At 37.1% G+C, this 27,957-nt stretch overlaps 1 protein-coding gene across 1 annotated transcript; it reads left to right on the top strand.

Moving 5' to 3' along the window:
* gabra6b (gamma-aminobutyric acid type A receptor subunit alpha6b) lies at positions 1-27,879 on the top strand. Its single transcript, XM_040032203.1, has 10 exons — positions 1-415; positions 567-691; positions 1,079-1,146; positions 2,227-2,447; positions 3,888-3,970; positions 4,169-4,312; positions 4,597-4,749; positions 9,083-9,360; positions 16,988-17,244; positions 26,075-27,879. Exons 1-10 carry the CDS (start codon positions 330-332, stop codon positions 26,085-26,087), a joined length of 1,428 nt encoding a protein of 475 aa, XP_039888137.1. The 5' UTR covers positions 1-329; the 3' UTR covers positions 26,088-27,879.
* Positions 27,880-27,957: the final 78 nt, after the last annotated feature.

Raw genomic sequence — 27,957 nt, 5'->3', positions numbered from 1 at the left:
AACACAAATAAATAAATAAATAAATAAATAAAGGACGACATTCTTCGTTATTTAACCTTCAAAACGATCTAAATAGCAAAGTTGCCGTCGAGACCGATGTATTCCCTGCAAACTGCTTTGTCCCGTTAACGTTAAAGCTCGCGTCGTTCTTCCTCTTCACTCTCTTAAAAACTCTTCAGGTTTTTCCAGCTGAGCGATTCAGGCTGAGGCGGGCGCAACCGCACTAGAGGGAAAGTCAAGTCGTGCTGGACTGGCGCGGTATCCTCTCACGGTTTACAAGTAAAGCAAGAGCGGACTCGCATTTTATCAAGCTTTGAAAATGATGGAATATGCTGATTTTAAAAGTTGACCTGGGATTTCTAGTTGTCAGGTGTCGAGGCATGGCTTTCCTTGTAACTTGCTTATTTTTGTCTTGGTGAGTATGGCAACTCTTTTCTCTGCATGTTCTCGGACTTTTACGCATCTTAATCACAGACTGTGGATGCTTGTGCCTTTGAGAAACTCAGTATATTCAACTGATTTTCTATCTGTTGAAATGAGCTTTGAGCAGTGCATATGTACTTTAGTTACAGTGCTAGCAGTGTTTGGGGAAATCAGCACAGTGAGACCAGTATATATTTGGATAACATCACGCGTATATTGGATAGATTACTGGATGGCTATGACAACAGACTGCGACCTGGATTTGGAGGTATGCTAATGGACGTATTATATTGTATTTTGTATAATATTGCTTCATGATGATTAGATCCATATCCTTCCTTAAAGGATAAAGTTTTACTCAACTAGTTGTGTGTATCTCATCTAGTTTACGTTATCTCTTAGCCGTTTTCCCCCTCTTACATTATAATAAAATCACAAGTTTACTATTAGAAACTGTTCATAAAATTATCATATCTAAAGCATACTGTTTTGTTGTGTGTTCGTTCGATCTGATGTGGTTATTTTAAGTCTGTAAATGGCACATTTTATACATATAACTTTATTCCTTAACCTCTTTATATTTTAAGAAATTAACAAATAAGCTAGTCCAAAATTTTTGTCTGCATCAAAGCAACCACTTATCTTTCTGCTGTAGGTCCAGTTACAGAGGTCAAAACTGACATCTTTGTCACCAGCTTTGGACCTGTTTCAGATGTTGAGATGGTATGTCAACTATGCCGACCACTGAAGTACTGATACAGGATACACAAGGAAAAATGTGTGGATGTTATTCACATACATGTGTTTGGTTGATTGTAAACAAAGTACATGTGAAAACAAGATTTCACTGCAATGTATATGGTCTTTCAACCTCAACTCATGTTACTCCCAGCATTCATTATTCCAACATTTGGGCAGGATGTCATTAGTGCAGCTTAGGATTTTAATCTGGTTGACAATCCTTCCCCCCCCCCCACCCTCCGCCATAGCGATGTGGCTGTGTTAGGATGGAATAGGCGGGCTACTTCTGCCACGGGATAGACTGAGTGATGTATGTCTGTTGTACTCTACTATCTTTGGTCTTAAGCTTTAGATACTGCTTCACAGCCTCTAAAGCCTACTAGAACTGCCATGCGATATGCTAGGGGCAGTTCTATAGAGGGGTATGTAAAGCTTTTAAGGGAAGCAAGGCCATCCATGTGATCTAAAAGCTGGATAGACTCATAATACTGACTTACTGCTGACTGTACAGATGAAATAAACTGTGTCTATTTTAACTGTGTATTAATAATGAATTACTCAATCAATTCACTTAACTTTCAGAGCTGGTAGGGAATAAAACATGGAAAACAGAAAAGTAAAATTTGCAACAATTGAAGAAAAACTATATATATATATATATATATATATATATATATATATATATATATATATATATATATATATATATATATATAGATATATATATAGATAGATATATATATATAAAGGTGACCAAAGTGTACAATATGCTATGTCTTGAGGGTTTTCATCATAAACAAGGTTTTAGTTTTGGCAGTATTGGCATTAATAACATAATCCTCCAGAAAGAAAAAGAGACTGAGAAAGAGAAAACAATTCATCACATTGCCAATACTCTATCCAGCAGGTTCCTTCGAAACCATGGCTCACAAACCCATCTGCCATTATCTCCGGGGGAAGCAGGAAAAATAATGGCAGGAGATAGTAGATGCAGCACCAGCGGTAGGAGTGGTCATAGTAGTAGTAAATACATTCATAACCCACGCTCTCACCTCCATCCAGGAATACACCATGGATGTGTTCTTTCGTCAGACGTGGATTGACGAACGACTAAAATTTGAGGGCCCCATTGAGATCCTGCGGCTCAACAACTTGATGGTCAGCAAGATCTGGACACCGGACACATTTTTCCGCAATGGCAAGAGGTCGATCTCTCACAACATGACTACCCCCAACAAGCTGTTCCGCATCATGCAGAACGGAACTATCCTCTACACCATGAGGTAACAGTGCTGGACAGTGAGATTCAAACCTAGCCAAGACCGGAATAGAGCACAGACCTGGAAAACAAATTAGATGAACAGGCATCCAAGAATATGCACAGACATGAAAAGAAACAGCGTGCCATTCCAAAAACAAGATATGTGCCATCTGATACTGAAAACAGCCCTGGAAAGTGATTCAAACAAACATGACTCCAGCTTTGTTCCAAAAGGAGATATGCAGAATGAAAAAAAAAAGCCCCTAGAGTCAATAATGGCACAAAAACAGATTTTTTTGTTTTTAATTAGATTATCTAAGTGGATGAACTCTAAAACATTTAAAAGTAAATAAAAAGGCTTTATCTAAGAAAATTTGTAAACTATATTACAATAAAGGGATGCCACCTTTATCTACATTACAGATTTTATGAGGGTGGGGTGGGGGGCTATAGACAAGATGGCAGACACAAACCAACTTGTTTGTTTTTTTATTGTTTTTTTTTTTTTTTTTACATATATGAAGTAGTGCTACATTTATTGGTTCACTGGCTGAAAAGAAAATACATTCGAAGGCAATAGATGTTTAAATAACAGATAAGCTAACTGTAGTTTTGTGAGTATAATGATGCAGTTTCTACAGTCTCAGCTTGAATTTTGTCCTTGTGTTAGCTTTGGGTAAAAGATCTAAACTTTTTCTGAATTACTTCATCTTAAAGTTTTTTTTAAAAAAAAAGTAGTTTAACTGGAATCATTTCATTTGGGATCAGTTTCCCCCCCTTCGTCTGTGAGCCTGAGAAATTTCCTCAAAGCTCTGAGCTGCTTATTAGCTGTGAGTTCTTGTATAAACTGTCACTCTGGTAAACAAGAATATTATAACAACATTGTAGAACTGAATAACCTAAGTCATTTATTACATTAACAATAAAACCAATATAATATCACTGGAAATGTTTTAACAACTAAGGATATTATTAAGATGTTGTGTTCTGTGAATTTTATAACTTGAATAATTCCAAAGAATCAAATGTGTTTTACAAGTAAATAAACAAATAAATAAAATAAAATAAATACAAATAGAAAATAACATTAAGTTGTTATTAAAAAAAAGTTATAAATAAGTTATGAAAATATGTAAGTATATGTTTTACTTATGAGCAGACAACAAACATGGGATTCTTCCTCTGCCATTAAAAATAAATAAATAAATAAAAACATCCTTTGTGAAATGTGTTATCCACGGTTGTCCTTCGCCAAGTTGTGTGTTCACCGCAGTGAAATGGTCTTGCAGGTTTTAGGTCATCTATGTTACCAAAAATATTGTATAATCCTATATTCTGTACTTGTTTTTTTGCTATAATGCTGAATGGCACCACACCAGACCCAGCTTGAAAGAGCAGTGTTTATAAAGCTAGTATGAAATATAAATCATACACTTAATTAAACTGTTTTCTATTCCTACAGATTAACTATAAATGCAGAGTGCCCCATGCGTCTGATGAACTTCCCCATGGACGGCCATGCCTGCCCACTTAAGTTTGGGAGTTGTGAGTTAGTTTTTTTTTCAGCCTTACTCACCCGACAGATGGTGTCACTTTCAATCACTGATTACCCTGTCACTGAGCAGATGACTGACAAGATATCGTCAAAGATCTTAATTTGAAATGCCATACATATGTGTGTATGTGTGTGTGAATTTTTGAAAGTTTTCATTTTTAATCTCCCTTTTTATCCATGCTGTCTAGATGCTTACCCCATCAGTGAAATTGTGTACACATGGAAGAAAGGTCCTCTGTCATCTGTTGAAGTGCCACAAGAATCATCCAGTTTGCTGCAGTATGACCTTATTGGTCAGACAGTTTCCAGTGAGAGACTAAAATCCAATACAGGTGAGCAGATGTTTAACATCACCTGTCATAAAGAGTGTGCAGTGGTCACTGTGTTAAAACTAAAACCTGCTAAGGACACTTCGGTAAATCAGTGAACTCTTTACCATTACATGTTTGTGGAATGTTATGTCATGCATGAACTTGCATTCTTTTTAAAAATTTCATCATAAATAGAACAATACTTTTCACCAGTCAGTATTAAAAGACTGGTGTATTCATCAGGTGGCAACCATGTCAAGTAAATTCTCAGCATTGACAAATCTTTTTGGTATTTACTCTTCCAGGTGAATATGTCATTATGACCGTTCATTTTCACCTGCAAAGGAAAATGGGCTTCTTCTTGATTCAGACTTACATTCCCTGTATCATGACTGTCATCCTGGCCCAAGTCTCATTCTGGATTAATAAGGAATCAGTTCCAGCTCGGACTGTGTTCGGTAAGAGCTCCTTAAATTCTCATACTCATTTAGTGTATAAATTTCAATGTCAGTTTCAAGATTTGAAAAAAATATCAGAAAAAGGGATTTTGATGTAGACTCCAGAGCTAACACATTTCACACAGCCATTGACTACTTGGATTGAAATATTTGGAACGCTGAAGAACATTTTCAGTTTGTCTTCCAAAAATAACTCTGGCAAATTTTTGTAAATATTCAGGTTTTCTCAGTTCTAATTTTGCACCATTGCAGTTAGCTTCAGATTATGACACAACTTGAGTGCCCATTAATTAGCTGAACAAAATAGCCAAGCATACATTATCCATTATTTTGTTGTGGCTTACTTCTTTTTAGTAAAGTATCAAAGTATCAAAAAGCCAAATAATAAACTGTCTGGATTTATTGACTTGCCGCCCACTGGTTGACCCCACAACTCCTGACTCTCACTTTACAAACTTTAAGCAACTATATTTTCTCTGTTTGTTGCACCCTAAATTAAACTGCAATGAGCTGTCTTTAAAATGAAACCTCTTGCAATAGAACAAAGACCACCACAGTCATCACAGTCAGGTTTTACCTTCATTATCTCTATTCCTCCTCCACTATGGTGGAGCTGAATTAATTGGGAATAGATGTCCTTTTTGAAATTGGTCATGCAAGGGCTGAGAGGGGGAGGATGTTTACTTGGCCCTTTTCCGAGCACTCACAGGTTCCGCTTGCTCACATTACATTACGCTACAGTTGCTACCAAGCTCTAGCCTCAGGAGCAGCAAGGGTGAGATACACTGAACAAAAACAGAGATAGACTAAGAGGAATGACAGCAACAGAAAGACAGAAAAAGCACAGATGCAAAAAGTGAGGATAATGTGCAAAAGTGCACAGATTTTGCTATCATTTTTAGCTGAATTTCCATTATTTGTAAAACTCAAGATGCAGCTGTGCACAGAAGCAGTGCTAGCCCTTGTCTTTGGAAACGAGCCAGTGCTCCAACAAGTCTGCATTCTCCTTCAGAGAATAGATCCCCGTCATTAATGTTTGCATGGAAGTTGAAGCCTCATGTAGAAAGCACATCTGTGGCAACTCATTAGCCTCACTCATCCTGCTGTTCTCAATTCACTCAGTACTGGCTGGAATGAAAAGATACAGACAAGCAAAAAAAAACGAAACAAACCCAAAAACCTGCTCATTCTCAATCGAGGACAGAGGACACAAGAGATTATGTACAAAACAAGTTGCATTGCAAGTGATGGCCAAAAAGCCACTGCTTGAATAAATTGAATTAACACACACGTTTTGGGTTGTGACTAAAAGATAGACAGTTTAGTTAAGTTTGAGAAGAACAGATAAGTTATAGGTGACCTATAGGTGTAAGAATATTAAACATACAAAACATGTATTAAGGGAGTTCAAAACAAACAATTATTGTGTCTATGAAGTCATAATTCATTTGTGAACTTTAAACACTTCTTTGACTTCACAAGACATACATTTGCTACAACAACAGAAAACAGTGAATAGCTGTGTGTATTAATCCGATAATCATTATTTGGAAGGTAACCAGAGCTGGTGCACTCTCATTTTCTTCAGATGCATCCTAGGTTGTTTTGTTCTGGAGACAGGCCTGACACTGACAGTGCATTAAACCATACCATGTTGCGTGCTGAATTGTCAACAACCTAAGAGCTGAAAGTCCCTTGAGCACAAGTCTTACAGACTTAATTGAGTGTGGCCTAATTTGTACCTTGCTTTTTTTCTTATAAAAGCCCATAAATGCCCCAAGCATTTCATTTCTATCCTGTCTTTATACTTCATCCCTCTCCCTCCCACACTCTTTCTTTCTTTTTCTTTTGCCTCTCCCTCCTACCCTGACAGGCTTTCTTTCCATGTTCCTCCTCCCTTTTGCAGTCATTTAACTGGTGCTTCAGATTTAAACAGTCAGACTGGTTGACTGTTGGAGGAGGTTGCATCTGAGGGTTGTTAGGTTTTACCATCAAAGTGCTGTGTAGAAAATGTTTTTGAGACATTATTAGGTGCATTAAAACCCCCATAAGTTCCTACAATGCTAATGAAAAGTGCACAGCTACAGTGCACATTTGGTAAACCATGGGAACAGTGTTCAATGGCCCTTTATCCCTGCTTGCTTTAGCTTGATGAAAGTGAATTAGATATGTACTTTGGTAATGGGCTATTAAAAGAGATGTTCATTGTCAGCATCTTTATCTGACTTAATAAGGAAGGAATCTGGGTGGGGAAAAGGGAAATTCTTATCTAAGGATTAAGAACTACGGATCATTTCTATTCATGAATTAAGTAGTATTAGGGGCTATGTCTTAAATGTTATATCTAAAATGCACATGTAATGGACCTTTTGTGTGATAAACTACTCTTCTCCCAAATGAAAATTACTTAGAAAAAAAAAAAAATAATAATAATTATATATATATATACATGTATATTGATTTCCTACTAAAAGGAAGTCTGTTAGTCTTAGTGTAAGCTTCAAGTTCATGTTCATTCTTTCTTCTGATCATCTCTCTCCATCATCTTGTCTGTACCTCATATTAGACAAGCAGCCTGGATGTCTTTCTCCAGAATGTTTATAGATATTCGGTCTCTTTTTACCGACGTGCCAATGTGGGGGCAGGGGTTAGTCTGCTTATGGACAGATTAGCATTCCCTCAAGTGACTTTTTGGCAACACTTTCTGATTTGAAATGCCACATTCTAGTTATATGCCATAAAACAGGACTGCTGCCACATGTTAAAAATATTCCATGGGAAAAATATGCTCTGCTTGGCTCTGTTATTTTCTTGTTACATCATATACACATATATTTTTATCAAAGATTTATGACATCAACATCTTAACTAGTGTTACACAGTATCTTTTGTCGTATGATGTGCAATGTGCCTTTTTTTAAAAGTATATCTTTCTCTATAAATATTAATAACACGATGCTACGATTTCGATTGGGACCTGGAGGTGCAGGATTAGAAATGAACAGCTGAAATGAACAGAAAAGAACAGCTCAGGTTCAGTAATTTGGAGAGAAAGTAAGAGAAAAGGATGAGATGGTATGAATATGAGAAGAGGAGGGACACGGGGTATATTGGAGAAAAGATCTTAAAGATGGAGCTGCTAAGCAAAAGGAAAAAAGGAAGACCACAGAGATGGTTCATATATATGTAGCAAACGAGGATATGCAGAGAGTAGGGATGATAGAATTGGATATAAGTGATGAGGTGAAATTGAAGCAGATGATCCATTAGCAACCCCTAAAGGAAGCAGCTGAAGAAGAAGATGTATAAATGTGTATGTCAAGTTAGCTTATTATGATATTTATCAGTAACAAGTACGAGTCCATCATGATGGTTTGTTTGCAGTTTCATCATGGATATTGCTGATACTATTGATATTTTGATGAAAGTATAAATTTGAAATCTCAAATTTAGCAACTGCATGAAGAAACTGTAAGATTTTTCCCAATATTTAGGTTAACAATCATTGTTAACCTAAATTGTTAACTTTTTTGTTCTTTAGGAACAAATGTCCCAGTATTGCATATTTGTGTGTGGATTGTTACTGTCAGTGTCTTTAATTTTTTTACTTTTTGAGAAGCAATGAACACCTAAACATCCAGTTTTCTCAAATCCGTCTTTACAGAAGAGCTTCAACTTTGCATTGTTAGTGGGTTTCCTCGTGAACTGCTTGTCCTGATCCTTCCACATCATTTCTGCTGGATGTATATCAGAACCTTGATGATTCCAAAAAATAATCTTTCTTTTACTACAAAAACTTTTTGGTAGAACGACCGATCGGTGTTTGTTTACTGGTTGTCTTTTTCTTTCACGTTTTCTCTGGTAAAATTAAGAATTTATTGTTTCATCACTAATGGCAAGCTGCCCTGGACCAGATGCACCAAAACATGCCCAAACTACAATACTCCCACCACCACGTTTCACAGATGGGATAAGGTTCCTTTGCTGGAATGCAGTGTTCTCCTTTCTCCAAACAGAAACTTCTCATTTCAACCAGAAAGCTCGATTTTTGACTCATATACATCCAATAAAATCTGTTCAGACAATCCTTTGGCCCTCTGTTTGAACAGCAGTGCTTTCTCTTTAAAATCCTGACATGCGTGAAATAGTTTTTTTTCTCTTTTTTGGTGTTAAACACCATTGTAATAAGTGGTGTGAAGATTTGGGTAAAATGATAAATGATTTCTAAGATTTGATCTACAGATTTTGAGAAAAAAAAGGGCTCAATTTAAACAGGCAGGCTCAGCATCCTTATTTAACAATATATCTACTGCTGTCTCCTTCCCATATGCAGGTATCACCACTGTCTTGACGATGACAACACTCAGCATCAGTGCCCGCCACTCACTCCCTAAAGTCTCCTATGCCACAGCCATGGATTGGTTCATTGCTGTTTGCTTTGCCTTTGTCTTCTCCGCCCTGATTGAGTTTGCAGCCGTCAACTACTTCTCCACCTTACAGGCCAACAGGGAGCACCGGAAAGCAGCGGCCATGAAGGCAGCAGCTCAGGAGGCAGCAGCTGCGGCCGCTGCTCCCGCTGTGGCCGCAGGGAATGACGTAGAGGTGTCCTCAGTAAGTCTAGCTCACCTTTTCAAACTTCTGTTTACATGTATCAACAAATATTCTGATAATTAGCTAGTTGAAGATGACCAGCCTGCTGTTGTTTCTTTCAGATAAAACATCTTAATATCACTTAATATCACAAAAGTAGAGAAATGCCACCTTTACTTTTTTGCTTTTCTTTACTTAAACCAGTAAAGGACATGCAGAAAGTGATGGTATAGTATTAGCTCCAGCTTTAAACTTTAGAAATTGGTTAATCCCAGCAAATGAATGAAGCATGGCATTTAAAAAATGTGGCTCAGTAACATCTGGCTAATACTAAGCAAAGTGTATTCATGTCTTTTTTTGCACTAATTGCTCTGTGAAATGGCGTGCACATATTGATATATGCCCCTATTTGAATTACACAAATTCTAGAAATTTACTTATTAGTTTTGGTTTTTCTGAATTATAACTCAAGGAAGGTGGGAAGCAGTTTTTTTGTGAAGTATGAGTCATTTGTTTGGGAAGGGCTAAAAACGCAAAAATGAGGTGGCCAAAAGTGCTTGTGGTTCTAAGGTTGAGGTATATAACATGTGCATTATGACATCATCTCTATATATTGTATATCAGGTTCTTCTCCCTAATCATTGTGTTTATTTAGATCTGAGGTTTGACTTGACTTCTGGTATCTTGCTAAGCTTCTGTATTTTTTTTCATCCTGTCTAGCTGGTGTTTGTCTCTCTTTAGCTGACGAAATCCATTCTTTGCTCTGTGCTGTTATATAACAATTTCAGCGTTTCATTCTTTTCACAGTTTATGTTGGCTCTGTCAGCATGACATAAGCACATCTGTGTGGCAAACGGAGAGCAGTAGATAAAAAAAATAGTAATTGTGTTAAAAAAGGCGAGTACTACAATATGCAACCTTTTTGTTTAACTTACGTTGAGTCTAATTCTTGAATTCTGAATTGTCTAATCCTGAGTTAGAAAAGAGTTTGCTGAAAAAGACCTGAATTACCTGAACACCTGAATTTTTTTTAGCTAACTCTGACTATAGAAAAGTGTCTGACGAAGTTGTATGTATAATAAAAAAAGCCATTGTTAACTGAGCTCTGATGCAATGATTCATGATGGCAGTGATATAAAGAGCAGAGCTGTCATTTTATTCCAAGGAACTTGAAAAACAGCAATGAATCACACAACTTGAAATGTAATTATTCAAATTTAGTTCAATTCATTTCTGATATTTACAATAGGAGTTATCTTAGAGCACTCTACACTGTAAAGCCATACTGTAGGAAAAATGTAGGTAGTACTCCCTATGAGAACCCACGTGGGGAGAAAACACATATTCGAACTATATTCTGTCTATAGTGTAAAATGATTTAAACCACATTTACTTCAGTTTTATGATCGTATAGTTGTTTCAGCTTCATGCCAGCGATGGCAAGAATATTTCATCACTGTGACCGATATCTCCATGACAAATGATTGTTCATTGATCAATGTTTAAAGCTTAGTCTGTACTTATTGCGTCAACACAGTGTGCATCAAAAGCCATGTCACTACCGGAGCCACACACTTTGATGTCTTTTTTGACTAGTTTTACAACTCCTGTTATTTGTGCCATTTTTTTAGAGAATGCTCCATGGACACACAAATGCAAAAAGAGTTAGCTGGAGTTTTGAGTCTGTATCCATCATATAGCAGAAGACTCCTACATGGGCCAGTATTTCTTGGAGGGATACAATTACAGCAATTTGAAAGCATCAGACTTTCTACAGAGCAATGTGATGGATCACACAATTGTGCTTGTGTCCGAAAACTGCTTTATTAAATCTTAAAGGCTGCTTTGAAGGAGAAAGAGCAGGTAAAATTGGTTGTTTGAGCTCTGGTTGCTCCAGTCTGCATGCCAAATATCCTTGGTCAAGATACTGACCCCGAGTTGCTCTCCAATGCATCCATAAGAGTAAGAACTTTTATGAATTTTAGATAAAAACACTTACCAAAAAGAAAAAAATCATGGGAAAATGTACTTGACTGAATGGGGGTGAATTAGGCAAGTTGTATAAAGCACTTTAAGAAAAGTGGTATATAGTCCATAATGGTAGTCCATTTACCAACCACTTTCATTTTCATATTTGTTGTTTATCCTCTGTTTAGTGAAGATTTAGTTTGCATTCCAATTTGTTATTATTAGAAATGTTCCCATTTTAGTGTTACGGCAGATTCGTGTTTTTGTTCACTTTATTTTAAACAGCCTTTTTAATTTAAAGAACTTTGTTTCCATACATGAGTGTTGTCTTCAGTCGAATATCTAATAAAAAGAACAATAACAATATTTTAAAAAATCTTTAACAGCAAAGCCTTTCATGAAAGACATTTAACGAATATAATAAACAGAAACATACGAGAAATACCAAATTACCTGAAAAAAATCTTTAGTTTTTGTTTGAATGTAAATGAGAAAGGCAGGCTTTAACAAGTGTAGACCATGCCAAGTCCCTGCTGCATACATGAAGCAATCATGTCAATGCAGTGTTTGTGATATATTGTGAAATTCTGCAAAGAAAATTAAAGGTTGTTCTGTGAGCAATGGGAGACCTTACCCCTGCTTTAGCATGTTGGTCCTGCTTGACAAGAATAGATTTGATTCTACTCTTAACCTTTTTCCCCTAAATTCTTTCTGTCGTATTTTTTGCTGACAGAACAAATACGACATTTGCCACATCTATAATATAAACAGAACACAATACATGAAAAATCACAAAATCATGCTTTTGTTTGCAATTTATCCAATGCTTCTATCTCACCCTTTTGATCATTTAAATGTTACAATATTGCTTTTCCCTGCTTCCTCTCTCTGCTCTATGCTACTATTGTAAGACCTCTATTCTCTACTTCACACACACACACACACACACAGATCTCCCTTCTGCGTCTCTCCTGCTACTTTTGCTTGAATGTGCTGTCCACACATAAACAGTGAAACATAACAACCTTCACTTTTTCCAGTTTTGCACTCACATAACTCACATGCAGATATTATCTGCAACACACACCTAACCAACCCGTGTATATACATCATCGGCAACAAACGATGTCCCCCGCATCCATATAGTTCACTCATCGCTTTCAACAATGCCTTATCTATCCATCTAGCTACAGTATATCATCCATCCAGCCCTTTCTCCCAGTCCTTTATTCATCCCTGTAACTGTGTGATAACCACAGTGAGTGACACGGGGAGACAGCCAGTGGCTCAGTGAATGATGTTGCTGCCGATTATGTAAGAGCCATAGATTAAGGGAATATCCAGCATATCACTGCACGCTCACAAGAAGGAGGGCAACCACCACCACAATAAAGCAGAGAGGGGGCTGAGAAAGCAGGCACAGTCCATTTAAAAAAAAAAATAAATAAATATTTTTTTTTATATGGAACAAGATGGAGAGATGGATGATGGGCCAGTGTGGTTTGTTTTTTGTGTTTTGTGTGAGTTTGCATTCGTGTGTGTGTGTGTGTATGCATTAAAGTTACACTGAGAGGAGAAATAGAGTGGGAGGGATGCATCATGGAAAATGACTGCTTTCACCAAATATGTAGGAGGAAAGACTCTTTATTACATAGAAAAAAAACACAACAATGGTGTATCACTGGGAATAGAAATAGCCATCTACCAGTCACGATTTAAAAGACCACGACCTGTTATGACTGTCATGTAAAACACAGCAGGCATGGAAACCTCACAAAAGCAAATTGGTTCAGTTAATGAATCAAATATACAACTGTAAACATAATGGGGGATCGAGTGTTTGTCAGTGTGAGTAACGGGTGCTGAATGCATTTCCAGTGGTGAGTAGGTGGTGCAGTATTTAGTGCTGGAAATAAAGAAAATATTTTTTTTCATATTAAGAGAAAAAAAATAAGGTGAGAGATAGAAAGATGTGATCTTTATGCAGAGGTTGAGCCACGGGTACTTGCAATCACAGAATTTGAAAAGATTGCTTAGGCGATGAGACACTGATTAAATCAGGACATTTTTAAGGAAATTCTTTTGCTGTCCTGCTGGCTTAATAGCTAGACTGAAAGAGAGGATTTTCAGGTTCAGGGATCAACACTAACTAAAAAGTAGCGTCATGGATGATGCATAACATTTTGACTTTTGTTGCCAAGATGTCAGGTCTCTCTTGGAAATGAGATTTTTAATCTCAATGAGATTTTTTTTTACCTGAATAAATGAAGGACTAATAAAATAATTAGTTTAGTAAGTATATTGTAATGAAGTAACACTTGTTGAATGCACTGATTACAGGTATTTATTTAGAAACTTCTATTTCTACATCATCTAGCAGTCTTCCACCCCCCACCCCCTATTTTTACTGTTTATAGCTAACTCTATAATAATTCAGTATGTGAAACATGACCATAAATATCCACCTTTATCAACGGTATTATTAAATGATAATTTAGTCATGGTAATTCGATGGACATCCAGTTTTTGGAGAAAATTCTGCTGTGAAAAACACTGAACAACTGTTATCTTTCAGTCAACATGAGACAGGAAATAATCAAACCACCAGGGACCGGCGCTACATGAAGCTTACATCTCTAGCCTATTCATTTTTTATTCAGCGCAGTTAAAGTTTCCAAGCCTAAAATGACTGCCTGCCAGGCTTAATCATTGGGAAATTTTGTATTTTTAAGAACTTTTTAGAAACAAGCTACAACCATTAAGCCAGTTAATGTATGCCATTAGCCTACTTTCACTTCCCATAATGGCAGTAGTGTAGGAAAGTTAAGTAACTTTCCCACACACTATGCAGAACTGCATGCCTCCCGCTGTTTCCCACCAACTCTTTATTGAAATTTTCAGAAGTCATACTAGTAGCAGTTTTGCAATGTAATTTAGTCATGTAAATTAATTTAGTCATCTAAAATGTGCAACTGTGCCTTAAACTGTGCAATCACCTTGAGCAACCATGCTATGATTCAAAGAAGTCACCTGAATTCACTTCGCCTAGGGCAAGATCTCTGTGTTACTGAATTTGCGAGGTTAAAAGAGTTATGTTGTCACCAGTGTTTTTGAAGGCTTTGATATATGTGTGAACAATTTGTTTCTTATCCTTATTTCTCTGCCAGTAATCTCTTGGTACTGTACATAAAAGTAAAAAAAAAAAAAAAAAAAAAAAAAACAGTTTCGTGAACCCTTTGTGAGATTAATATGGTCTAAATGTGCAAAATGACAATGATCAGGAAATTTTTTCTCTTTTCATTCATTTATCTGTATACTTCGATGGTTCATCTTATTGGATCATAACTGTTGTGTGTGACTGTGTGTGTAATATCCATGGCTTTTAATTTGTAATAATTATTTACATATATTCACCCACTTACATCCAAACACCCACAGAGATGAGGCTCCTTAGTGGACAGAAAGTGAAATCTTGCTGTCTATTAACCCCTTCGCACACTATGAAACATAAACACACTCGTGTGTAGCTCTTAACCTGCTCTACTCACGGAGACCCACGTCCAAACATGATCCATATATCCGTTAGTCAGCACCCAACCTTTCTGTGAGTCTGTTGAAAACTAGAGCAGTGAATAAGGGACAAGGACTTGATCTCGCATGAGATTTAAGAGGAAGCCAAGAGATCCTGTTGTCATCATGAGCAATAGCTTGTCATTTGGCTCAACTGCAGACATGTGCAGTACACCATGCAGAAGTAATGCATGCGGTGTGTGTACTCACTGCATGGTCTTACCTAAAAGGGAAACAGAAACAGGTAGCTGACATTTGAAGCTACAGCCTGGTGTTGTGAAGCATACAGTACACCACTCACAGATAAGAGGATACACTATTATTCACTGAAGAGTGAACTTAACCTCGAAAATGACTGGCGGTAATGGTGGTTAGATCATCTGGACCTGCTCTCTCTCTCACAGCCCTTCCCCAGTGTTGCTATAGAATTTTACAGAGCTTGATATATTCATCAAGCCCATAATAATACAGCTTAAAGAGAATAGAAAGGTTTAAAATGCTGCTCAAACATTAGCTTTTTTATCTTTGTCCAACACCTCCATATCAAATGTTTGTGACTTGCACTCCTGTGAACTGCCTCAAATTATAAACACATTTAAACCCCCAGACGTATAATATATTAAGATTTTACAGCATGATTGCACTACTCAGCATAGCTGCCATGGAATGACTGACAAATAGTTTATATTTAATTTGATTCAGTATTAATGTTGTTAATAACTCTAACTTAACTGCTAATGTATTTTTAGACTGGCCACCATGGATTTTATTTTATTTATTTTTTTGGAATGTTTCCCCTAAGCCTTAGGATTGTAACAGTTTAATAGTTTCTTAACCTGTAGAGGAGCATGTAATCCCGTAGCCTCACAAATCCTGCCTAAATCTCACAAGTTCAGATTTTGTTCCAAGACTGCCAAAAAATATCCACAGTGAAGTGAGAAACACTGAATGCTTTAGTAAACTACTAGGAGTTTTTCCCCAAAAATAAAATGTAAAGAACTGTTCAAACTCTGCTCTGCAATAAATGTTGTTCTAGAAACTTGCAAATTTAACAAGGAATATATTTGAAATTTCCATGTAAACAAAAAGTGTCCTATAAAGCATAAATATGGCACAAAACAACATATATATAATAAATATTAAATTATATTATTATAAATTTCATATTCTGTATAGTTTTTCATATTTATATCCTGTTCATATCCTGTACATAGCTTGTACTCACTACAGCCTGTACATACTTATAGTTATAGAATATTCACAACATACTTCATACCGTGTACATTATAACATACCATAATAGACCCATTTCTGTAATATACTCACATATCTATATTATTGCTAATATATATTGTAATATATCTATATCACTAAAGCACTTCTGGATGGATGCAAACTGCATTTCGTTGCCCTGTACCTGTGCATGTGCAATGACAATAAAGTTGAATTCTATTCTAATTCTAATTCTATAAAGTTCAGTGCTTACTCAGTGAAGCTGCTGATCAATAAAAGGCCATCGTGGAATGACTGTATTTTTTTATGCTGAAATTTGTTCCTTTAAAAGGGAACGTGTTCTTTCTCACTTACTCTACCTGGAGGCAACACATTGTTACTTGACCCATTTTCCAGATGTACACTCCCCTTACTTTCTGTACACATACTGTATATGATTTACAACTATTGGAGCAGGGAGCATGTGTTGCGATCACACTAGTTTACTGAAAGTTGATGAGGCGTGAGAAACCCATGCGCCAATATATTGAGCTTCTTTTGTTTAATATGGTTTGTTTGCCTCCCACAACTACACCAGCCTTGACAGAATGGGCTGAAGTTTCAATCAAAACCAAAACATCATTGATTTTCTTTGCTGGGTGTAATTACTGTGATACTCATACTCATTTTAGATATAGATCTGAAAAAAACAAACCATATGGACATATGGTCTACTTACAGTAGTTTAAACACACCACTATCATCAGAATGGATTTTTCCTTTTTTCCTTATTTCCTCCCTTAACACTAACTGGCATTGATGTTATAAGATACTGACATTATAACATTTTGTTTTTCCCTGGTCTTTACTTTGTATCGTTTTTATTTTCCTCTCCAAGGTGGATGCCAGTAGTGTGCTTAAGAAGAGGATGAACTCCACCCCGATGTTTGAGCGTCCTGCCAAGACATTTCCCAACCCACCGGTCAATGCCCAAGCATTCCTCCAGCAAGGTTCAGCTGTACCGGCCAACAATGTTCTGACTGGCACCAGCATCATCGACAAATACTCACGCATCCTTTTCCCCCTTTCGTTTGGCGCCTTCAACCTGGTCTACTGGATTGTCTATCTTACCAAGGACACAATGGAGATGTCCAGGTGAACAGATGGCATGTTGTTACAAATGATTCCAGCATTTGTTTTTATGTGTTTGTAGAGAGACAACAGACAGATTTTAGGATGACTACTGCCTTACTGAATATAACTGAATGGGTTTTTTCCCCCCCCATTCGGCCATGAAAGCCCGATGGGATATTGTCGGCAACCTGCTGGGTGGGTGGGTGGGTGGGTGGGCGGGCAGGCGGCGTCGACACCCGAATTTGTGAATGCAATAACTTGAGAACAATGCAACATAGCAGTATCAAATTAGCACCATTGGTACATCTACTAAAATCTCACACAAGTTTGAATCTCACAGATCTCAGCCTCAAGGTCAAGGTCAGAGGTCAAGCATTAACCTGACTACTGCGAAACAAATGTACAGCTTCTGTACTTATATAAGATATAATGATATATGGAATGTTCATCAAATTATTGACATATGAACAAGAAAATTATTTGCACTTTACATTACTGCTTGGTAACAGTGTGGTAATAATAGAGTAATAAGGTGAAAATGACAAGGTAATAATATGGAAATAGGAGTTTACTATGACTTAAATACAAATTAATATCAAAGTAATAACTAAGTAATATCATGCATAATCAGTGGCTTTAGCTGAGTAATAGAGTAATAGTAATAGATGAGTAATAATAATATTGGGTGAGAAGGTGGAGTCTGAAGGAGCAGTGAGGACGTTGGATGGGAAACTGCAGGTTTAGTTATTTTGCTACTTTCATATTAATACCACACTACCACAGTATTACCAAACTGTAGTAGAAAGTCTTTTCTCTGTCAAGTTTGCATGCTGAGGTTCTCACACACAGTTGGTGTTGCTCTTTTCATCAGTTACAATTACCTACTTTGATTCCAGATCTTCATAATAAACTTGAAGAGTCAATATGTGGTAAATTTTAAAAGACGCAAAACATGCTTTTTGCTCAAAAAAAGCTCATAAGGTTCCACAATATGACTGTGTAATCTGGTTTATGTCCCCACAACAATAATACAATACACATACATGCATACACATTTCTCACAATCAAGAAAAATGTGAGAGTTTTGCCCCGTGTGGCTGTGTTAAACATGCCAGCTGAAGGATGAAAAGAAAGGCAGTATGCTGATTATGTGGGCAGGTGGTTCTGGAAGTTTACATTTTGCTAAGTCTCCAAGTGTGTGAGAAATAGCTTATATTGTCTTCCTTATTGGTGGATTTTGTTGCGCTTAGGGACCTTGGGCTATTGAGCAAAATATAACTGAAAATATACCCATCTGTGTTCTAAAGTTTGTCTGCTGTGTGTGTGTGTACTTGTGTGTTTGTATATCAATGGGTCTCTGTGTGCAAGAGATAAAGGAAGTTAGAGACAGAGAGAGAAAACAGAATATGGGAATGTGAAGTATTCATTATATATATTGTTTTACTTTTTTTTCTTTCTTCATTGTGCATTTGCTATTCTGGAAGGGCATATATTATTCATCAAATACACAAAGATCTTTCAACTTACAGAGAATTTTTCCAATATGACTTTTTCCAAACGTGTTAGAGACTGGTCACGGGGTTGATACTGAACGGACTGCATTATTTACAGGTTTTATGAGTATGTACTTTCAATACATAATGAATTCTTGCCCAAATAGGATGAACATGCAATTATCTTCTGTTTCTCTTAGCAACATTACTAAAAATATATCTCCTAGCCATCATTTGCCATGCATAGATTGCACTTGTAAACAGGCATAATAGCTGTGTGCAAAGCTTTAATGAGCCATGCCTGTCCAAGCCAGAGAAAATAAAGAAAAAATAATTAATGTATAATTGCTTGACCTCTTTATAAAGTCATAATTCTCTTATATTTGGGCTAATGTGGTACAAAACTGTGCAATATCTGTAATGGCCAGCAGGGGTTGGCTCTCCTATCTTAAAACAAGTCAAAGTGTAGAGAAGACTAGGATAAAAGTAGCCTAATTCACGCATAATTTATTGTCTCAGTCAACATTTCACTAATGACTTAATGGTCTCATTTGGGAATTTCAAGTCATATTGAATGCAAAATTAACTTTATGTTGAATCTGCAGTCACATTAAGTGAAATATATGGTAAAAAGGGACCGCTTGCTCTCTTTATAATTGGCAACTTCATTAATCTACCAGAAAACAACCCTTCTACTCACTTGATCTGTGACCTCAGTAAACACTTTCCTGATAGGTTTATTATCTCAACTGCTAATTTAATGTCTTATTAAAACTTTAATTTATAGTCTAATGAAAATTTAAAGTTTGTTATTGAATCATGCTAACTTTTTTAATCAATCCACTTTTTAACCTCCTAAGACCCGAACTCTTCCACTGCATGGATTTTTAATTTCTCTTTGGTATTTGGACATATTGGGGCCCGATGAATGTAAAAACAAAGATTTACCAGATTTTTGTTTTTTGCCTTATTTTTGTTTTTAAGAAAAATGAGAGCCACATATGAGCATATTCGTTTAAAATTTTCATAGAACAGTAGCAGTATAATGTCCTCGTAAGTAGATATCAGGACCTTGTAGAGCAAAATTCAGTATTTTGGTCTAAATAACCCAAAATGTGATGTCCACATATGTGGACACCAGGTCCTAGGAGGTTAAATAGTCATTGATCAGACACACACTCTGTATGATGATCTTTTCTTTGCTGTTTGCTAACTAAGCTCCCACTAATATTTAGTTTTTTTAAATTTTCGTTCAAATTTTCATACAAAATGTGATCTCAAAGAAATCCTTTAGCTTTTTGTCAAACATCAGCATCTTGAGAGGCTAATACTCACAACAGACTATATTATGAATACTTATAGTACAACATAGTAAACTAAATCTGAATCTATTTTTCTGTTTTTTCAGGTGCTGTCTTTTAAATTGTATACTGCACATAACTTACAGTTATTGCTGATATACACAGCAGTCGTGCTGCGTCTTGGCTTTGTTATTGCTAAAGCACAAATAGTGCTACGGTTCTTTTGATGACATCATGAGATGCATTGTGCTCTCTTATATTACATCTATAGCTCCCGTATGACACTTTGATAGGATGTTGAGATTTATACTAGTTAGAGAGAAAAAGGCTCACTTTATTGTGTATGTGTGCAACTTAGTGTGCTTGATTTGTCCCGGCCATATGCTCTAAACAAATGTGTCTGCCTGGTTGTGCGTTTATGTTCACACTATCGATATGCACACTATCAATGTGCATCAACACCTCTGACTCTGGGGCTTTTCAACTGTGTGGGTTCAGCTCCTTTTATTCTCTTTTCTTGCTCTTTCTCTAAAAAGAGAAAAGCCCCCTGGCATGAGCTGAGACAAGTCAGATGACATGACAGTGTTGGAAGGCATCGGGATAGCTGTGTGTGACTAACCCGCTTAGTGACACTCTCCTAACTGTTTCTGTTAATTGATAGGAACTGCAAGCTTGAAAGGAGATCCTGACAAACGTCCTGTAGAAAAATTGCAGAGTGACAGCATTTCAGCTCTGGGAATCAGGAGCAATTAAAAATAAGAAAATGGCATATAATAAAGTATGCATGTGTTTCTTTTGGAATTCATGTGCATATGTCACAGAGGAATTTCTTCACATACAGTGCATTTAAGTGTGACTGAGAAAGTGCAGTGAGTGGGGAGGATTGATGAAAGGCAAGAAGGAGGTGATCCAATACACAGAGCCCCAGGGCTAATAACTGAAACCCCCAGTGGTCATAGAAGCAGCTAGTGCAAAGAACAAGTATAACCACAGGTTGTCATTCTGATCGATAACAGCTACATGGCTGTAAGAGTTGAATCATCTAACATCGACAAAAACTGCCACTGAACACGCTTGCTGCAGGTGGTGTTGTAGAGATGGTTCTTATATTCATCCTGAGAAAGATTAGAAGGTCTTCTCCAATACAGAACATCTCATGTCTGAAATCCTACTTGCGAACTTGGCAAGTCAGCAGACGACAACAACCGCAAACAGACCCTTTTTGGGGAAAATAATCTTATTGACAGTGATATGCTGCGAAGAGATGCACCTGTTAAAATGTTATCCATTTTTTCAGCAGTAGATATTACATCTTTGGAACAAAATTACTTCTTTTCAAATCACAGTGGGTCTCAGAGGCAGCAATAAGTTACTATCGGGCTTGGCAAGGGAATAAAGTTACTGGCAGGATGATCAGAGGTTTTTGGTGTGCTCGTCATGTCAGGAGCTGGGCAGTTATCTGCTGAGATGACTTTAAAAAGTAACAGTACTGCACCTCAATCCATTCCATGAAAATAGACAAGTGCAGAGAAAAACTCACAACGCTTTTGTTGACATAATGATGATTTCTAAAACACTAAAAACAGTCATAAAACATTTCTTGGCATGCATTTTGTTATTATGAAATATATATAGTTGCTTGGTAATTCACTTTTGGCATCTTGCCAACAGACTCACCCAAATGATAACCTTTACGAGTAAAATCACACTGAAATTTGCTGCCAATCTTTATGCCACATGGAGGTAAACATGAATAAAGAGGTTATAAAGCTGCCAACAGTTGACTTTTCTCCATAAATAAACTGTTTGGTATTGTAAAGTTCACCCTTTTCTCAATTAAACATGCTGATTATCAGCATGGAAGAAGGGAAACATATCAACGTGGGTGAGTACCTGAATGGTGAATTGCATTTTTACCTAATTTGCTTGTTGCCTGGGATAATTGAGATATATTTGGCTGATATTTTGAGTTGTGGCTAAAGTGGTGCAAACACTGCCTAAGATTATAAGTTAAATTACAGTTAAAATAGCGGGAGCGCTATAGATTATGACTGAAACAAGTCACGGTCCACTGCACAATACTTTCACAGTTAACACTTTACATTTCTTTGCTCTTGTGTGCAGCACCACCTACACTAGTAACCTCTTGATTCTCAGTAAGACCCACATGAATCCAAATATTTTATCCATTAAATGAAAGTGAGCAGCTCTTTTCATTTCAGAGAAATAAATATACAACTCCAGCGGCCCTAACTGAAAGCAGATAGCTGTGCAAGCAACAGACCCTTTTTCTCTCTTTGTGTCTTTGCTTTTTTATTGAAGGGTCTCCTGCAAAGATGAGGTGAACCAAAAGAAAAGATTTTGGTCTGCTGTGAGTGTATATGCAGGTGGATTTGTGTGCAAGTGTGTGTCTACTTCAGTGAGGATACAGGCATACAAGTGTATAAATGTGCCATGGCAGCAGTGCCTACCGACTGCAGGCTATTTTAATGAATAGCACCATTCAGGGCGAGACATGAAGGAAACAAATTTGCTGAAAACACTTCCTTCCGTGAAGGGCCCCAGCTGGTTGGTTGACTGGTTGCTGGCTGCCTAGCAGGCTAAATGGTGTATGTGTGTCAGAGTGGGTACAGCAGGCGATAAGCCTTGCTCCTCTTTATTGGCCATCAGAGTTCCAGGCTTGAAAAAACAACTTCCCTATTGTTGCTCATAAATCAAAACCACTAAATGCTCTTTCAAACTCAATTCCTATTTTCGACTGCAGGGCCATAGCCATAGCTTTGGTGTAATGATCATTCAATTACAGGCCACTCATACAGGGAGTAGAGAAGACCGATATAAACAGTGATCCCCTATCTATCATTTTTCTCTCCTGGGTCTTGTGAGAACTGTTTACATCTGCCTTTGTCTGTCAGGCGTTTATCACACATCTACCTTTGTTTGCATGGAAGCCTGTGTGCACACTCATGCAGAAAAAAAACACAAGCATTTACAAATCTTAATAGGATAATTTGTTATCAAACAAGAAATCTGTTCTCTTTTTTCTTTTTTTCGCATCGTCCATCACCCCTTGCTCCCATTTGCTTTTTCTATTTCTTACTCTATCTAGTGTCACTCTTTTAAACGCTTCCTTTCTCAGTCACCATCTCTCCACTATATTACCACATCTTCCACTCTGCCACGGTGCACAGTCTGCAGTCTGAATCTTCCTTGATAAAACGGGACAGCCTGACAGGCTAAGCAGAGTGCTGTCCCTCTACCTCATTTTCTCAGCATTAATCACCCAGGCTTTCAACTGCAAAGAAGAGACTTGTCTCTGTGGGACTCTCCCAGTGCTTTGCTGATCAGTCCTCTTTAGCAACTGTACAGATGCAAATTTGTCATTTGGTTAGTTGAACAAATGCAGTTAATAAGGAAAGGCAGCCTTGTTTTAAGATAAATGGTGCTGTTACCAAAAGGTCACAAGTTCACTTCCTTTAAGAGCCTGGCTGCAGTTCTTTGACCTGTCAGTGCACCCTAGAACAAGACTGATGATTCATTTCAAGTCAGACTCTTTGAATCTTTTTCTTAAAGACATATGAATTGTTTTGACAGTAAAATATTGTGAGAATGGAATGACAAATGTCGTAGCAAATGTCACATATATAATTTCTGTCACCTGGACACATGCATATTGCAAATTGTTTTGTTTAATCTAAGCAGTGTTCCCAGGGGTCGCCAAGTGGGCTTTGCCAAGTGGAGGTAGTGTGGGTAAGGGGGCAAAAGGGGAAAAAGACTCATTTACAACTAATTCTTACAATAATTTTGTAGGGTGTATTCATATAAATGTTGCTCCTTCTTTAGGTTTTCCTTTGCTCTTTGTCGTACATGCTACATAGTATATGCAGGAGTTACGTGAAATATTGTATTATGGCTGCTTTCCAAAACCTAGCCTTTGTAAACATGGAAATTGAGAAGAGTTGCTAAAGAAATTCAAATTCAACTCGACCTCATCTCGAAACAAGTCCTGTTACTTAGCAACGACAATGAATCAAATTTGGGGCAGTTATTTTAGTAATTATTTTGAAACATTATCAAAATTACCCTTCATTTCAATGGTCAGGGGACCATAAAAACTGCATGTACAAAATATCCAAATCCAATTGAATATACTTAAACATTTGTTGACTTTGCCCATAAATAAGACTTTTTTTTTTCACTTTTTCCAGCATATTTGCTGTTATAAAATCTCCCATGAATTTCATTTTTAGAAATTGTTTGAGTTTCATGTCTATCTTTCTTATGATGCTACTGCTGCTAGCTCAACCCAACAGTTGTGTAGCAAAGACCACAGTCTGCCTACTGTACAACGTGCCCAATAAGTCTATTGCACACTGCCCAGTTTGGCCGGCACCTGTTGTCCTCCATGACTTTAAATAAGATGAATTTCAATCATCATTTAATTTGTTGTCAAAGAGATTTCATTATATGAATTGCCAACTTTAGCCATAAATCATATAGAGATCCACTGAAAGCTAATATGAATTAGTCCTAAGCCTTAAATTTCCAGCTTACCAAATGTCACATGCTGAGCAGCACTTACATTTGAAAGTAATCTCTCAGTGTCCTCTCTTTGTTGCATTTTTCTCCACCTAAAGTGGGACGTTTTAAAACATCTTTGTTCTTCCTGGAAAATACGTGAACTGTGCACATCTAGCTAGCACACAGATTCTGTGCCAAACTGCACAGAGAACCTGTTTGTCAGTGGTGATGTTTGTTGAACTGCTAGAAAGGTTTCATTTGAGATTACCCATAAAAAAGTTATTTTGTAGTGCTAGCTAGATGCTGAAGTACTGCTGGTGCAACATTATTGATATCTGCATACTTGTTATTAATCTCTGGCTGTCTTCACCAGCATGTCTTTTATACTGTCTTCCTTCTCTTACCCCAACCGCTCGTGGAAGATGGCCGCCCCTCCCTGAGCCTGGTTCTGCTGGAGGTTTCTTCCTGTTAAAAGGGAGTTTTTCCTTCTCACTGTCGCCAAAGTGCTTGCCCATAGCGGGTCATTTCATTGTTGGGTTCCTCTCTGTTTGTATTATTGTAGGGTCTACCTTACAATATAAAACGCCTTGAGGAGACTGTTGAATTCAATTGAATGCATAACAGGAATGAACTGGTGGAGAAGGGGCTGCAGTAGGTAGGGTAGGGTCAAGTGGTGAATTAACTGTAGCATCAGCTGGAAAGATGGAGTTAGTAAGTTAGGCAGTTTCATACAAAATACTAACTATCAGATTTATTTAGTCATTGATCGAAGATTCTGTAATGCTATTCTGGATCATTCCAGCCCTCTTAAACCCCAGAGTGTACCAATAATACAAGACAGTGACAATAAATTATAACAAATCAGTATACAATGGTACATTTGTTGTCATACTCCACTGTGTTTTACTTTTGACTGGAATCTCATGACTCTATGGTTAAACACTTATGTCTACTGGATTTACAAATGCTAAATGCCTATTTTTAATCTGTCACAGCATATCACAGTTAAAACTTGATGATATAAAGGATGAAGTCAAAAGACACAAAAAAATACATTTGCATACTGAAACTATTAAAGATTTTGTTTTCACTTTTGTATTGCAGTGAACTCTAACTAAAAACACACAGAAAACCTCCAACTTTTGCCAGCAGGCATGTAAAGTTCTCTGGCTAAAAATGGCTCCCAGTGCTGTCAAAAGTGTCACCGGCTTCAACACATAAGGCAGAGATGGTAAAGATGTAAACTACCTAGCTGAGTTTCCCAGATGGGTTTCGCAAAGTCTTTCAGGACAACAATGGCAGTGAGACACTGAATAATTTCAGTTTTATTTTACCTTTAAATTCAGTCTGGAATGGTGTTCAGGCAGATATGGACAGATGCAGATTTGAATAGGTATGCATGTGTAGGTTTCTGTAAGCATATATTAGTTTAGTTGAATGTGTTAAAATCCATTCTTCATGATCATGATGCTTTCTATTTTATTTTAAATAATTTTTACTAATTCAACATTTTCTTCTCTGATTTTTGTCTTACAGGGATACCATCTAGGCCTAGTGTTTGTTCTTCTGGATGGCACACACACACTTACATGCATACATTTACATTTATATGTATCAGCCACAACCTTAAAACCAGCGACCGTTGAAGTGAACAACATTGATCAGTTCATTTAAATGCAGCACTCTTCTGGGAAACCTTGGGCTCTGACATTCATATGGATTTTACTTTGACTTGAACTGCTTACCTAACCTTTGTTCCCGACTAAGCACACCCCACCATTGCAACAACATTCCCCAACAACTGCAACCTTCCCAAGCGGTATAATTTACCCCCACGATATAAAAACTCCTCAGGAATGGGTGAAGAACACGACAAAGACAAAAGTTCCCAGATACTTATCTGATGATGAATAAGTGGAATTCTCCAGAATGAGCCACAAATTCACAGGAGATACACTCTACAGAAGCCAGGCACCAGAGGACACCCAGCCTCAGACACCCCATGTCCATATCTGGACAGGTTAGATTTGCTTTTGCAGATCAAGTGGAACCCAGTGCTAGGCAATTAGATTTATTGTTATGGCTAATCTGATATAAATTTAAGAGGCACAAACAAAAAGTTCCACTTCTCCATAAAAAAGCAAAACCCAGTTAAGTAAGTTATTAAGTTCTTTTGATGTCTTGCACTACTTACAATGCTCCTACTCCATTTATCATATCAAGTAGCCAACTCATGTAGGTAAGTAATAATGGTGGTAAGTGACAAAAAACTGCTATGTACACATTGCAACACAAGCCAGATTATTTGTGCCAAATGCTTCCCCTTAAACACTTCAGGATGTAAGCGAAAAGTCTGAACCTGGAGTTACACAGTACATGAAACAAAAGATAACCATGACTCTGGTCATGCTCCTGACCTGATGTACCACCTATTTGGACATTATATTCCCTTCTACTACTGACTGCTGCTTAGTCGCTTGGCTCTATCTGACCCAGCTCTAATCATTGTTATTTACATTTTGAAGAGATCTAGTTCCTTTATCCAGAAAGAATACCACAGGAGATTCAGATATTAATTGTAGGATATGTTTACCTGGCTGCAGAACTAGGGCAGCCACACATCTATAAGTTATAAAAGTTATAAGTTATTTTTGAACTGCCAAAAATATTATGCTTATCCATTTATTCAGATAAAATATTTTCTAATTTAATATCAGCTCACTGACTTTTATATGGCTGCAAATACAAGTAAAAATAGTATAGAAAGACTCCAGATAAAGGCTTCAAGGCTACCTGTAGAATTTCTTCTTTATCTTACAACATTAAGATTAAGAAGAAAGGGTTCAATGGGTTACAACATTAACCCATTGAACCCTTCCTAACAGCAAAGTAGATATAATCTAAAAATATAATATAGAGTAAGTTTGCCACTAAACTTCGTCTATAAGTTACACGACAAAAGCAAAAATATATTTAAAAAAAACAAACAAACAAAAAAAGCAGGTTGCCGGATTCTAGTGCTGGAGAAGATAGAACATTTATGAGGAGATTCACCACATAGAGCAATCTGATCACTTAATAAACTGGATTTTCACACAAAGAAAAAAATACTTGCCAAGCTCTCTTTTTGCCACCTCAGTGCATTGTATTTCATTTTATCTTGTTGCATGGAAAGCAAGTGCTTTGAGAGCAGATGTACCTGATCCTTTTGCCAACTTGACCAGGCAACTCAAAGCCATATGAGCTCCAGAGCCCCATGCTCTGGTATAATTTAAAACAGAAACTACATCTCTCTACCACTCTTTTTCATTCATTTCAAATCTCTGAGATATAAAAAAAAATTACCCATTAGTAATAGCTGGGGTAGGACCTACTTTGGGAGAGCAAGAGCTAAAGCATCCACAAAGATCCACTTTGTT

Source organism: Simochromis diagramma, unplaced genomic scaffold (assembly GCF_900408965.1).
Source record: "Simochromis diagramma unplaced genomic scaffold, fSimDia1.1 OVJJ01000216.1, whole genome shotgun sequence".
Classification (NCBI taxonomy): Eukaryota; Metazoa; Chordata; class Actinopteri; order Cichliformes; family Cichlidae; genus Simochromis; species Simochromis diagramma.
This window is presented reverse-complemented; position numbering and strand designations above follow the sequence as displayed.

Coding starts and splice junctions, on each gene's coding strand:
- gabra6b (XM_040032203.1), top strand. CDS start 330: ATGCTGATTTTAAAAGTTGACCTGGGATTTCTAGTTGTCAGGTGTCGA. Junction 1,147..2,226: donor CTGTTTCAGATGTTGAGATG/GTATGTCAACTA, acceptor ACCTCCATCCAG/GAATACACCATGGATGTGTT. Junction 3,971..4,168: donor CCCACTTAAGTTTGGGAGTT/GTGAGTTAGTTT, acceptor CATGCTGTCTAG/ATGCTTACCCCATCAGTGAA.